The 13,680-nt window shown below is 31.6% G+C and overlaps 1 protein-coding gene across 1 annotated transcript; it reads left to right on the top strand.

Moving 5' to 3' along the window:
* The first annotated feature begins 220 nt into the window (after nt 1–220).
* On the top strand, nt 221–11,404 carry Cth (Cystathionine gamma-lyase). The gene is made up of 8 exons (XM_068770226.1): nt 221–375; nt 707–871; nt 1,105–1,301; nt 1,679–1,769; nt 2,997–3,264; nt 9,083–9,235; nt 9,374–9,548; nt 10,522–11,404. Exons 2-8 carry the CDS (start codon nt 719–721, stop codon nt 10,664–10,666), a joined length of 1,182 nt encoding a protein of 393 aa, XP_068626327.1. The 5' UTR covers nt 221–375; nt 707–718; the 3' UTR covers nt 10,667–11,404.
* Nucleotides 11,405–13,680: the final 2,276 nt, after the last annotated feature.

The raw sequence follows: 13,680 nt of genomic DNA, 5'->3' as shown, positions 1-13,680 counted from the left end.
AGAGGCAAATTGTATAATATAAAACGATATAATTATTTTTACATATTCATTTAAAATCATAATTTTTCTTTACAATAAAAAATTTAAACAAAACAATTAACATTCAAAATAGTAAAAGTTTAATAAACATTGGTTACTTTTTGATTCTGCCACGATGTATTTAATTACTATCTGTGCTATGCTGCGGCCTCCGGCCTTCAAATTTGAATTTCAATTTTCATTTCATTATTTTCTTTCGATCCGGTCAGTAGTTTTTGTAGCGAAGGGTTCTCGCGAATAAAGTTCCGGCCGGCATTTTATTTATAGAATTAAAGCGTTTGAAGTATATTAGTTTCGTGAAGAAATATTACTTTTTATTTAATTTTAGTGTTTACAGTAAGTGATAATATAAAGTATATTGAAATTTGAAACAATCTTTACTACATATGTCGGCTTCAACCGCAACGAATTTTTTTGTTAAACTTACATAGAATATTAAATTAAAAAGATGTGTTAATAATTATTTATCTTAATTATTATTAAAAATTAATTGTGTTGATTTTATGATTTTTTGCACTCAAAACAGAAAAGTGCCGTATGGAATGTTACTTGTAGACTGTAATTAAGCTCTCTTTAATTGAGGTTAGGCAGCAGATATTTCTGCAAGGCCATTTCAATTTCGTACAATAATTCCTTTGAATTGGTTGTTAATTTTTTTTTCTTTTAGTTTCATCACCAAATGGCTAGCCAAGGATTCCTGAATAAAATACCTGGTTTTGCAACTCTTGCAATTCATGCTGGTCAAGACCCGGAAAAGTGGAAATCGGCGGCTGTCGTTCCACCTATAGTCACTTCAACTACTTTCAAGCAACCTGCTCCAGCAGAGCATACAGTAAGTGGTATACTATAAATGATTATTGTGCATATAAATGTAAATGTATTGTAAAGATATGGTTAAAATATTATTAATATAAAATTTCGCAAAAACATTATTTATTGCATCATCTTGTGAAATAATATTACAAATTTATAATTTTACTTTAATTAAAAATATTAGGAATAATTTTAATTTTTTTTTAAATAAAACTATAAAGAGAAGGTTTTTAATTTTGTTTTAATTTTTAGGGATTTGAATATGGGAGGTCTGGAAATCCTACAAGAAATACATTGGAAGAATGCTTGGCTGCCTTGGATGGAGGAAAACATGCTTTAACCTTTGCATCTGGTTTAGGAGCAACAACCACTATTGCTTCTTTGCTGAGTAATGGTGACCACATAGTATGCTGTGATGATGTGTATGGGGGAACAAATAGATTGTTTAGGTAATGTAGGTCATGTGTGTTATTAGTTAATATAAGATAGCTTTAGCGTAGCTTTGTAATAAAAATATGTTATAATTATTAACTGCTTGCCTGTGCTTGTTTGCACAGTGATTATTAAAGATCTGAAGCATCATTATTGTTTATGGTCAATTTTTATTAAAGTGCAGCAAATTGGATGAAATCAAAATGGTTTCCAGGATGTTCACTGTTAATGTCTATAGTTTTTTAACTATGTTCAATACTGTACATTTTAATCTAAGAAATCACATAAAAAAGGGATTTTATCTAGACAAATTGAAGCAAATAAATTAGTTGAAAATTATAGTTTTGTAAAGGTTTATTTAGACAGATTTAATAAAAATTGTTTATAATTGCAGAAGGGTGTTGGAGAGAATAGGTTTAGAGACAACTTTTACCGATTTTACAAATCCAGAATGTATTAAAAATACCATCAAAGAAAATACAAAAGTAAGTTTTATGAGTTCACCATATATACTTTAAAAAATGTGATACAATTTATATTTTAATTAACATCAGAAGAAAAATGTTGAAATATTGCAGTATAGTTTTGTAAAACCATATCAGTTGTTTAATAAATCAATAATTCACAACAACCTTTATCGCGAAATTGTTTTATGTTACTCAAATGTTCATAATTATGAGTAAAGCATAACATAAGTGGTTGATAAGAATGTTTGCACATACATATTAGAACTTTGTCTTGCTAAATTTGCATACTCATTAGAAGTTGTTATTAATAAATTTTTGATTACATCACTAATTGTGGTGTTAGGAATATAATAATTTAGTTTATTTAGAGACATTAAAATCCACTTACAAAATTATTGTAATACATTTTCACAGAACCCATTGACATGGTCATAAGAGTAAATTATTAAAACAATTTTAAATCTCTGCAAATAAATTCGGGTAATATATTTAAACAAAATAAATGCGTTTAACTCGTATTTTTAATGCAAATATTAGTCCCTGTTAAACACTTAATGCAATTGATTTCGTGCGCACGAAATATTTTTTCGCAAAAATGCATAAACAAAAATATTATTAGAGCCTGTATATAAACTATATATTAATAAATATTTGCCGTTCCATTTAATATTAGACTGTAACACGAATGATGTTTGTAATTGCTAACAAATTGTTAGGGCATTTTTATACGCGTGCCATATATCAACGTCAAGTCGAAATCGGCTGATAGGCCCAAGTAGTGGCTAACCATAGAAAATTAATATATAAAACTAAACCGTGTTGAAAAAACGGTTTCTAAACTTGATTTAACCAGCTTTAACAAGTTTTTAATGATCGTAATAATTTTGAGTATATATAGTTTGACTAAATGTGCTATTACATTTCAAAATCAGACGATTGTCGTAAGAATTTATATCTTTTACCAAAAAGGTTACTCACGGTGATATGAAAAAGAAAAAAAATAGAAAACTTATGATTGGTAGTTATAGGGAGACAGAGACACCATCATAGGGTGCATAAACTATGTTTACAATATTGAATAGCAATAATTTTAAAAGTACTTAACAAATTTTTTTTTTAATTATTTTTTTGGAGTTGTGGTTGGTAGTTGGTAGTTTTAGCCTCTACCTGCTGTATAACCCGATTTCAGCTTGACCTTAATATATGAAATCTTTTTTATATGCTCATTTTAGTTTATTGTTTCAGATGATCTGGATAGAAACTCCCACAAATCCACTACTGAAAGTAGTCGACATCGAGCTTGTTGTTAAAATTGCAAAAAGTCGCGGAGACATTCTAGTGGTGGTCGATAACACATTCTTAACGCCATACTTACAGAGGCCTTTAGAATTTGGAGCTGATATTGTCGTATATTCGCTAACTAAATACATGAATGGACATTCGGACGTGATTATGGGAGCTGCCGTGGTTAACGATGACGCTTTGGAAGAAAAACTTCGATTTTTGCAGAATGGTGAGTTTTTTACAATGACTAGTTTATCCACAGCGTAATTACAATTTTTGATCTATGATATTTATTAAAAAAAAAACAGCTACCGACTTTTACAAGCAAAATTTACCCAACATGATACAAATTCACATATACACACATGTTAGTGGTGTGGTATGTGTGTTTAGAATTGAAGAGCAACAGATAACAAAAAACTATTCACTGTTTATTTTATATAATGGCTATTGACGTCACTCTTACGATTATAGTCTGTAGTAAAGACAAACGCGCGAAATCACGTCAGAATGTGACGTAAAACTTATGACACGAAATCTTCCCTATAACTAAACTATTTGAATAAACGGAAAAACCCAAGGGGAAAATTATAAGGTACTTGCACACCGAAGTGACTCAGACGTGGCATTTGGTTGGTTATCATTATATCATAGGCTGAATAATAAGTGTGTTAAAATAGAAACACGGATTGTCCCACAAATCAACGTCAAGTCGAAATCGGTGAATGTATGAAATATAGTATTTATTCTAGTATATATATTTCTAGTATTATTGGTATATTAAAAAAAAAGTTAACTGATAGATAAATCTGACGTTGTTTTTATTACTATGACTACACTTTACTAAAATATTAATTTAATTTAATTGTCGTTGATTTAGACGTAATAATACATTGAGAAGTTAAACATAAAGCTATTGAGTTATTGCCCAATAGTCAATACATATGATAGATACTATATGATATACGTGCCTAAGTGAATGTGGGTAATATATGTGAAATTACAATTGACAAATAGCTTTTATTGCGATGTTCAATAAACTATTTTAAAACATTACGTCATTACCTTATCGTATACGTATTTAAAATGTCTTTGAAATGAACTATTTCATACGTCGAGTTAAGATTCTAAGAGCGATAAGGCGTGAGTCGTTTTAGCGTGAAAACCGCCATCACTTTGAAGATAAAAGTTCTTTACCTCATTACCCATATACGTATAAGTATAACATATATTTAAATCCATCCGAGTTATCAGATGTAATTTAATTATTATTTTTTCGTTGTCATTATCCTCATAGATATATTCTATTACGAACAAGTCCGAATTTACAAATATCTTTTTATAGAATGACGATATAGTTTTTATTTAAACTGTAACTTTTCCTCTACTTCTCTTATGATAAATATAATAATAAAGATTGTTGAATTAATGGTCGGCTCTTTCAAACCAGCATTCCGAACCAGTGGTAGCTGTTTACAGACTAATTACATTGACTTTATAAAGTTAACAATAAAACGTTACATATCTTCTAGTATATAAAATTCTTGTGTCACGGTGTGCGTGATTGAACTCCTCCAAAACGGCCCGACCGATTTTCGTGAATCTTAGCGTGCATATCGGCCAGAGTGTAGAGTCGGACATCTATCTATCCCTAAATGTCAAGGGTGGTCCACCCCTAATTTTTTTTAATTTTTTTTTTTATTATAAAGCATACAAAAATACATACAATCCTACATTTTTACCTCTCTACGATTAAGTCTTATTTTTTATTTGTTAATATATGGCAAAACAACGTTTGCGGGAGCAGCAAGCATTGATATAAAAATAACTTTATTTGTATATCAATTAGACCAATTTGTTTTTCCTTTAATAAAAAGGAAAATTATAAAAAAAAAAACTTTATTTCGATTTTTTTTTATGGAACCCATATATGGGCACGTTTGGATTGATACAAAAACCTTTATAGACTAACGATTCGAAAGTGCGTGTGTAAATGCCTAATTAAAAAAGATATTTGAAATGACTTTCCAGTAATTCCATGTGGACAGAGTTGCGGCATTTGCGTTCTTATGAAAACAATTAACAAACATTTATTGTACTTATCGTAATACTAGAGAAAAAATTATCAATTTAAATAACTTAAGTTCGTCGGTTATTAATGATTTTGAATTCACAAATCGATAAACATGATGTGCTATTTTGAAGGTCAATGTGACGAAAAATCAGTTCTCAGATTGCGTATTAATTTCAAAGCTGGTAGTTATAACAATGAAATTGAAAGCATAAGACAGTTGCGACCACCTTCATCATCATCATTGCAACCATGGGTCGTCCACTGTCGAACAATCGTCCCCCATAGATTTCTAATGGGGTCGGATAAGACCGGTTTGTTTAAGGCGACGACCTTCAAAAGGTCGTCTTTGTTCACCTTGTAAGTGGACATCTTACTGCGCCTGCAGCTCCGTGGTTTCCACTTCAGAATCTTAAGGCCCGGGACGCCACTTCAACTTACCAATCAGCTGGGTTATCGTGTTCATTCGTTTACGGATCTCGTCATTTCTAATTCGATGTCAAAAATAAAAAATAAGACAAAACTATAAATTTGGCACTTTTACGTCAGTCGGGTGCAAACATTATATCGTCAAACAATATTTAATTCCCCGAAGTTTCTAACAATTATAAAGAGAAATTTTGTTTCGGGCTCATGTATTATTTCCTAAATTCATTTAAAAACGATTACACAAATTACTGCTACAACTGAAGAATATATGCTCTTTTTTTAAGACAAAGGTATGTAGGCACAACTAGCGATTTTTTGCGCCCGGTTAACGAAAAATTTGATAATTTCAATGTATAAAAATTTGTGTATTTTCATAAAGTACAAAATTTCCCTATCCTATCAAAATCGGCAAGAACTTTTACGATACGTTTTCACATGAAAATCTCTTATTGTTTTATTGAATATATTGGCCACTATAAGCGCTTACTACCCAAGCACCTAATAAAAAAAGTTTTATTATGCACATTAATTATCGTAGCACGTAAAATGTAAAAAGTACAGTGTAAATAAACAATAAATGTGTTACCATCCAAGAAAATGAGTTAAGCCGTCATTTATTTCATATTGTAATGTATTGATAATTGCGACGTGCGGCATTAACTGTAACATATGCCCGGATTACGGTTCTATTGTATTTCTAGATAGCAATATTTATTATACAAATCATTATTTATGATTATAGGTAGATATAAATCTTATCCTTTTAATTTACGATGCTAAAGACTTGTCCAGAGTTGAATAAATCGTTAAAGATAAACGTAGATATGTTTTAAAATAATTTTATAAATAATATTATTTATCGATTGTTTGATTTAAATCAATATGTAATCTTAACATGCTGTGGTCTTCTATAAAAATAATGACCACCTATGAAAATACATACTTGACTAGATAAGTGGACGATATGCCCAATTCAATAGAATTTCTAATGTCCCTTACATTCGAGGCTTCCAAAGAAACTTGTTCAACTTGTTATAAAGAAAGAACAGATTCAGCGCCTCTGAAACTTTCATATTATCTTATGGAAAAGAGTAAAAATATGTATTCATTGGATAGCAGACGTGTGTATTGTTTTTATTTAATAGCCCATGTTAAAGGTACGATCGAACAATAAAGCCTACTATTGTGTTAAATTTTATATAAAAGATAAGCGTGCCTGAGGATAGTATAATATTGATTTTCACGTGTCGAATAGACTATTTATAACCGAAAATATGTAAACAAGGGTTAAAAGAGTAACTATCGAAAGGATTCTATGTTCTTTGCGATAGAATCTCCATTTCTACCCTGATAGTAATAGTATAAAGAGAAACATGGAACCGGGTTCGATTGCCGCGATAAAATCCTTGAATTCACACTTTGTGCTTTAATTATATAGGATTGTCACTGCTAACATATGAGGATAGGCAGCAGCGCCCTCTGCGTACCGTAATACCAGACTGCGATATCCAAAATGCTTGATTATGGTATATCCCCCCACAGATTTAGGGAAAGCCTTTGCCTTGCGGTGGCGTATATGGACTTGAACGACGAATACTATAATAACATTCTACATTATATTAAAGTCTTGGTATAATAATTATACATTTAAAAATATGGGTGACTAGCAAAACGTATTCAAAAGAATAATAAATCTCTGTTTTATTATACTATTTTTGTTATTATAATTGCCTGTAATATAATTAAAAAAATACAATGCTGCTTATGGCATATTCCGGCTATAATGAAAAAATATTATATACTATGTATACTTTACAATGTATTGTACATTTACGATTGTAAATAGCCATCTATATCAATCAATTTTAAATAAATGTGAACAAAGAACGATAATGAAACAAAGTTTATATTCTATTCTATCACTATACCTCTTTGTTTATCGGTGATTTTATAAAAGGTAAATGACTTGGGTTTTGTTCGAGCACACATTGGCGTTAATTGCTACGCATTTAGAACTAGTCGTTTGACAACTTCCATTCTTTGCTATTATTATTTTAGTTACGTTTTCGAGATCAACGAACTCAAATTAAATAAACGTTACACGTGTTACGTTTCACGTATAATTTTTAGTAATACGATTGCACTACATTCGCGACTAATAATAAAAAAATTAATATTCGACATCAAAACCTATCATCATACCAACTGCAAACATAGGTCTCCCAAAAAGATCGCTACTACTAAAGACTACTAAAGACTCCGTGAATTTTATTATATCCACGGTTCACCTAATGGTAGACCTATTCGGCCTCAACGGCTGCCGGTTACACGAGTTGTGTACCCCGCTCGCTGCCACTTGAGACGAAATTTTTCGAAAATCAATCATTTATTTAACATGATAAAATATATCTAATAGATTCAGACGTTACCTTGCCAGTACAAGCAAAATCATTGGACTCGGTGTTTGGCACTGGTCGGAGAACATCTCCTGAGGATGCTCCGTGGAGGGGTGAAACACGTGAAGAGTGAATTAAAGGTGGTAGTGTGTTTAGCATTGTCGCACGCGCATTTATGAGCGGGCTGGCGTGCGGTACACTTCATTGCACGACTATTGCTGCATAGCGGAAGTAGCTATATATTAGTCCCTTTCTTAGTGATATTAAATAAAGCAACATATTATTGTAAACTATATTAATAGCGTACTGTTTTGTGGAATTATATAATATAATTGTAGGTTTTTTTTGTAAGCTATAAAACACTGTTAATGTAACTATCATAGCGTTGAGTAAATGATATATGGCTAATACATAAAATCAAAATGTCATTAGTGTAACTTGTGGTCTATTCTTATTGCTTAGCCTATAAGATAAGCAATAGAGATTATATATATGTTTTATAAATAAATCATTCAGACGTTTTTTTAACGTTGTACTAATTTAACGAAACTGAAATTTATTATAACGATTTGAGAGGTTCACTTCGTGATAGATGAAATTTTAAGGCTAATATTACCATAACATTGCCCTAGTTAATCATATCGTTGCCTTAAATTAAAAATCCCACAGATAATGTCATCGGTCAACAATGACTACATGGAATTCTATGTATCTCACTTCTTTACAAAAATCTTTTTGAAAAAAAAATCAAGTAGTCTCAACTCGAGACGCTATATTCTACAATTTTACCGGTTTGGAAGGTCGCTGAGCACTTAGCTGTATTCTTGTAGATAAATCCTACATGAGACTCGTTTCCGCGGTGGGAACATCGAAAACGGACCTCTACCGACTAAAATACCACTGTCTTATTTAACGCCTTGTTGTCGAAACGAAAGGCAATGCTTTAGCATACAACGGTTGATGTTTGTTGACTTTGTTGATCCGAGGATATTCTCGGGCAACGAGAAATAGTCAACAATAATAAGCAACGCCACATCTCTGCTTATAACGAGTTTACATCACTTCAGATAATTTTGATGCACATTAGCAAGAAAATTATTACTATTTTATTGTAAGTATATCTAGTATTCTCAAATAATTTATTGTTTTAGCCATGGGTGTTGTGCCCTCTCCAATAGACTGCTATTTTGTAAATAGAAGTCTTAAAACTTTGGCGTTGCGTATGGAACAACACCAGAAATCGTCTTACACGATTGCTAAATGGCTTGAAAATCATCCAAAGGTTACAGAAGTCTTGCATCCAGGTAAATTATTTGATTTTTATAGTTAAGTACATTGATTGTTAGTATAGTGGTTGGAGAATCCCCAGTGCATTATATATTTAGAACTGAAGAATTCACTCATAGTGTAAATCAGTAGATAATTAATTTGTTCACTTCCAGGTTTGCCGAATCATCCACAGTACAAAATAGCGCAAAAGCAAATGACAGGACATTCGGGTGTATTTAGTTTTAAACACGTCGGTGGATTAGAAGAATCTAGAAAGTTTTTGAGCTCTCTCAAATTATTCATTCTAGCGGAAAGTTTAGGCGGATATGAAAGCTTAGCAGAGTTACCGTAAGTATTGACTATGATTTTCGCATACAAAATCCATGGCATTCGTTCCTTTGAGAAAATACTTATATTTCAAAGTAAAACTTGATTGATGAAATCATTATTAACGAATCAAATAAATAGAAAAAAGTTCATACGGTGTTTTTAATAATTAAATTTTACTTACATATATTTTTGTTAGGATGGGTTCGACGTTGCTTCCAAAAATCCCTCTCAGATACTTTCTATTTATTCCGGGTTCCTTAAGTTTTTTCTTTACTTTTGGATTGTTATAAACTTCATTGATAAGATATTATGAACTACTGAAATATTTTTTTCAAAAAGGTCTTTGTTTTCGTCTAGAATGTACTACGTTCTAAACGGAAGCAGTACCGCCTCCGGTAGGTGGACAAACGGAAAAACAAAACGTCCCCTGCGTTATAAAATACCGCAATATTCATTTAATAAAATTAAATTAATTTGTGTAGTCGTATAGAATGTTTATCTTATCGTATCTTAAATAACTGTGTATTTTGTAAGTGTTAGTTTTTTCGGGTAAACGCTATTTTAGGCATTTAAAGGTTAAGAGTCATCAGAAAAATTCAAATAATAGTTTAACTGCGAAAACTAACTATTCAATTTCATCCACGGTTTGCATTATTTATCATCGTCATCATTTCAGCCATATGATATCCATAGGATGATGCACGTAGGCCTCCCCCATAGATTTGCAATAGGATCAGTTGAAAACTGGCCATGTTCGGAATTTCACTACAAGATCCGTAGATGAACAAAAGTAACCTTCCAGGTAATAAAATTAGATAAGTCGATGTGGCAATGCGCAGGCTGCATAATGCGCAAAACACATGACTGCTGGGATCTTGAGGTTCTGGAGTGGAGAACACTGATCAGCAAGCACAGCCATAGTACTTCCGCCCACAAGGCAGACATATGACCTTGCATTGTTATTTGTTTTTAATTATACATTCGGTTACAGGTCAGTAATGACACACGCATCGGTTCCTGAACAACAGAGAGTAGAACTTGGCATCACACATTCACTGATTAGACTGTCGGTCGGACTTGAAGACACGGAGGATCTGATTAAAGATTTAGAGCAAGCTTTCGCAGCTGCATTTTGAATATAATTTACATTGCCATTCATCACATTAATTTTTTTCCTCTCCTATTTGATGGTAATGTGATTACTAATCAGAAACGTTTCTTAAAAGGTACTTGTAATTGAATTGCCACATTTCAGTTCCTGATAATATTTTATTATATAAATATAATGTACAATTCACTTTAGCGCTATAATTGAAGCATTTATTAATATTTAATATTGTAAATCTGAGAACATTGTACAATAATAAATTTTACAAATACTGCACTAGACAGAAAGTAACAATTTTATTTTATTTACGTTGACTTAATTTAACTATTGTATTCTAAATATAAAATTGATGTAAATGTAGTGTTTAACTCCATTTATATGGTAATGTCTATACAATTTCGTTCTGACTCGTGCATTTGTTAGTTACCATTAGAATTCAACCCACTTTGAATTACAAAAGACGGTATTTCCTTTCAGATCGTGAACTTTAAGAATATTTACATATTATATCTATACGTTTAAAATTTTTTTAATCAGAATTTTTTATTAATCGATGATCTGTCCTACCTCATTGTGAATATTTCTATACATGGACATATCTTTATTTATTTGTACACAATTTTCTATACTTATTGCTATTTTTATCAGACTATTTTTTATTATTTAAAATAGAGATACTTAGTATCTAAGATTAGTTAAATTAATTTTATGTATACAATTCATATGATCTGTCCCTTGTATAAAAACAATTAACAAATATTTTTATTTGAGCAATTATACTAATATAACATTATACGTTTATTTTATTGAACTACCGCTTTGTACCGGTCCTACTGGAAATACATGGGCAAGGCCTATCTCCAGCAGTGGTTGTCCTATGGCTGAAATTATAATTATGATTGAAGATTACTCCTCCTCTACCTAACATAATACCACACTGCGATCGACATTCAGTAATATGTAGTAATTTATTTGTTTGAAATAAGTTATCAGATAAAACGTTGATGGATCCAGAAGAAATAAATTGAATTCATTAAAACTAATTTTCTGTCACGATGTTAATCTAGTACCAATTGTTTCTTTCTGTGAATTATATTTTTTAAAAGGCAGTGATTTTATTAAAAGTGACGAAACCAAGCGAAACAAGATCTAGGGCAGTACCGCGTCGCGTGACATAATCATTCAACTTATTAATTTAGTAATCTAGGGCGATTTTTAATTAGAACAGTAAACATTGCACGACAACCAGACAGCTGAATTGTATTCTGCAAATCAGCAAGTACAGCCCATTGTACAAGAATGTCAATATTAAATACATAATAGTTTTTTGTAAATATTTAGCCCTTTGAAACCAATTAAAAGTTAATAAATTAATATAACAAATATAACCGTAAATAATTTTAGTAAAACTATTACTACTTTTAAATTTTTTCTTTTTCACTCTGAAAATATACGAAGCAAGTTAACCGTTCCTAAAAAAATATTTATGTACTCAAGGTCATTGTCTACGCTTGCGAAATCCTACGCAGTCTGTATAAATAGATTGTATAGAGACTACATTTCTGCAAAATTTTTAATATGAACTGATAATTACTATCATGTTACGTAAATCATCCTATTTGCTTGACATCAATATGCGCCTTGTTTATAACACAAAACAAGATTACGTTTTAAAAACAACGACTCTTTGATATTTTTTTTTATATTTGACTTTAGTAAATGTCAAACTTATCGATTATTGCTCTTGATTACTTGCATTGTTTTTTTTTTTGTGCAAATTCATATCTATTTTTTGCACTGGACTTTAACTGCTAACCAGATTCCGATAGGTGGAGACGTCCGGGCGTAGTGATCCTCTTTCAAGGAAGCGAAGCCCGAGGACTTTCAGAGGCCGTTACGTAGTAATATATTACCGGGTTGGAAGGTCGGCGAGCTCTTAGGTCGCTTTGTCTAACATTCCATGGAGTGACTAGGCCCAAGGGACTACAAATGGCGAGCTTGGCCTGAGCTGTCACTCTTCCATAATCCACGTTTAGCATTCCGACACCAGGGCACCCGACAGAGCCGAACCTCGACTTGGTCGGTCGCAATTGCCTGGCACACTGCTACTACTTCTGAAAGAGTTAGCGCCGGGAGAACAAATTCGGAAGAAACTCCAGAAATGCTTCTATCTAGTATGATCGGGGTATCTATATCTTCATTAATCTCTTTACTGTAGACATTAAGGTGACCTAGCCAAACATCCTTGCCAAAATAGTCCTATTTATCCTCGTCTACATAAAATGATCATATTTATTGCAATAACGCTTATTCCCTATTTTTTTTTTCAACTTTCATTTAAATATTGAACTCGGAAAAATCTCGTTGTCTAAAATTGAATAAATCGCCTGTATGAGATCTTCACCACTGATGCATACGTCTGAATTACGATACCATTTACGTTTCCCTTCTTCTTTCCAAGCGAAATCCTGTGAAATCGTATCCCGTAACTTATATTACTGTACCGACTTTGTTAACAGCGACCTCTTTAATTAAGTTGTAAACTTTGCAAGAGTAAAGGGCAGATGTTCCCAACCTTTTTTCGATAACAGCTCTCTCTATAAGAAATAAAAATTCTACCATTCATTTAACATAATAGGTGAAATGTTTATTCCTTAAGATAATCACTTTAAATCGATAAATTAAAATGTTTTGTGATGAAAATCACCATACCGCCCATATAAGGTTCCGCGCTCAATAGTGTTCGAAACCTACGCGTTACACGTTAATATATTAATAGAAAAGAAAAACAGTATTAATCAGCTCTCTAAACAATAAAACAAGACACGAACAGTCTATGTTAAATTAATTATTGCAAAGATTTTGTACTTTCGTTATAGTGATATTATAGAAAAGAAAGTAAATGATTTATAATAATCGTTTAAGCATTGTATCCCGGCAATGCAATGTATATCTATACTGCTGACATTTCTCTGTTTGGCTGTAGATAATTGACGAAGGATGATTTGCCTACCTAGCACTAATATAAACCACGACCATTCC

Source organism: Battus philenor, unplaced genomic scaffold (genome assembly GCF_028537555.1).
Source record: "Battus philenor isolate CCGP_79_NKW_IND1 unplaced genomic scaffold, ilBatPhil1.0.hap1 SCAF_3, whole genome shotgun sequence".
NCBI classification, from domain to species: domain Eukaryota; kingdom Metazoa; phylum Arthropoda; class Insecta; order Lepidoptera; family Papilionidae; genus Battus; species Battus philenor.
This window is presented reverse-complemented; position numbering and strand designations above follow the sequence as displayed.

Excerpts from the sequence above, each read along its gene's own strand:
- Cth (XM_068770226.1), top strand. The coding sequence starts at position 719 with ATGGCTAGCCAAGGATTCCTGAATAAAATACCTGGTTTTGCAACTCTT. Across the intron at positions 1,770-2,996 it reads CCATCAAAGAAAATACAAAA|ATGATCTGGATAGAAACTCC; the intron begins GTAAGTTTTATG and ends TTATTGTTTCAG. Across the intron at positions 9,549-10,521 it reads GAAAGCTTAGCAGAGTTACC|GTCAGTAATGACACACGCAT; the intron begins GTAAGTATTGAC and ends ATTCGGTTACAG.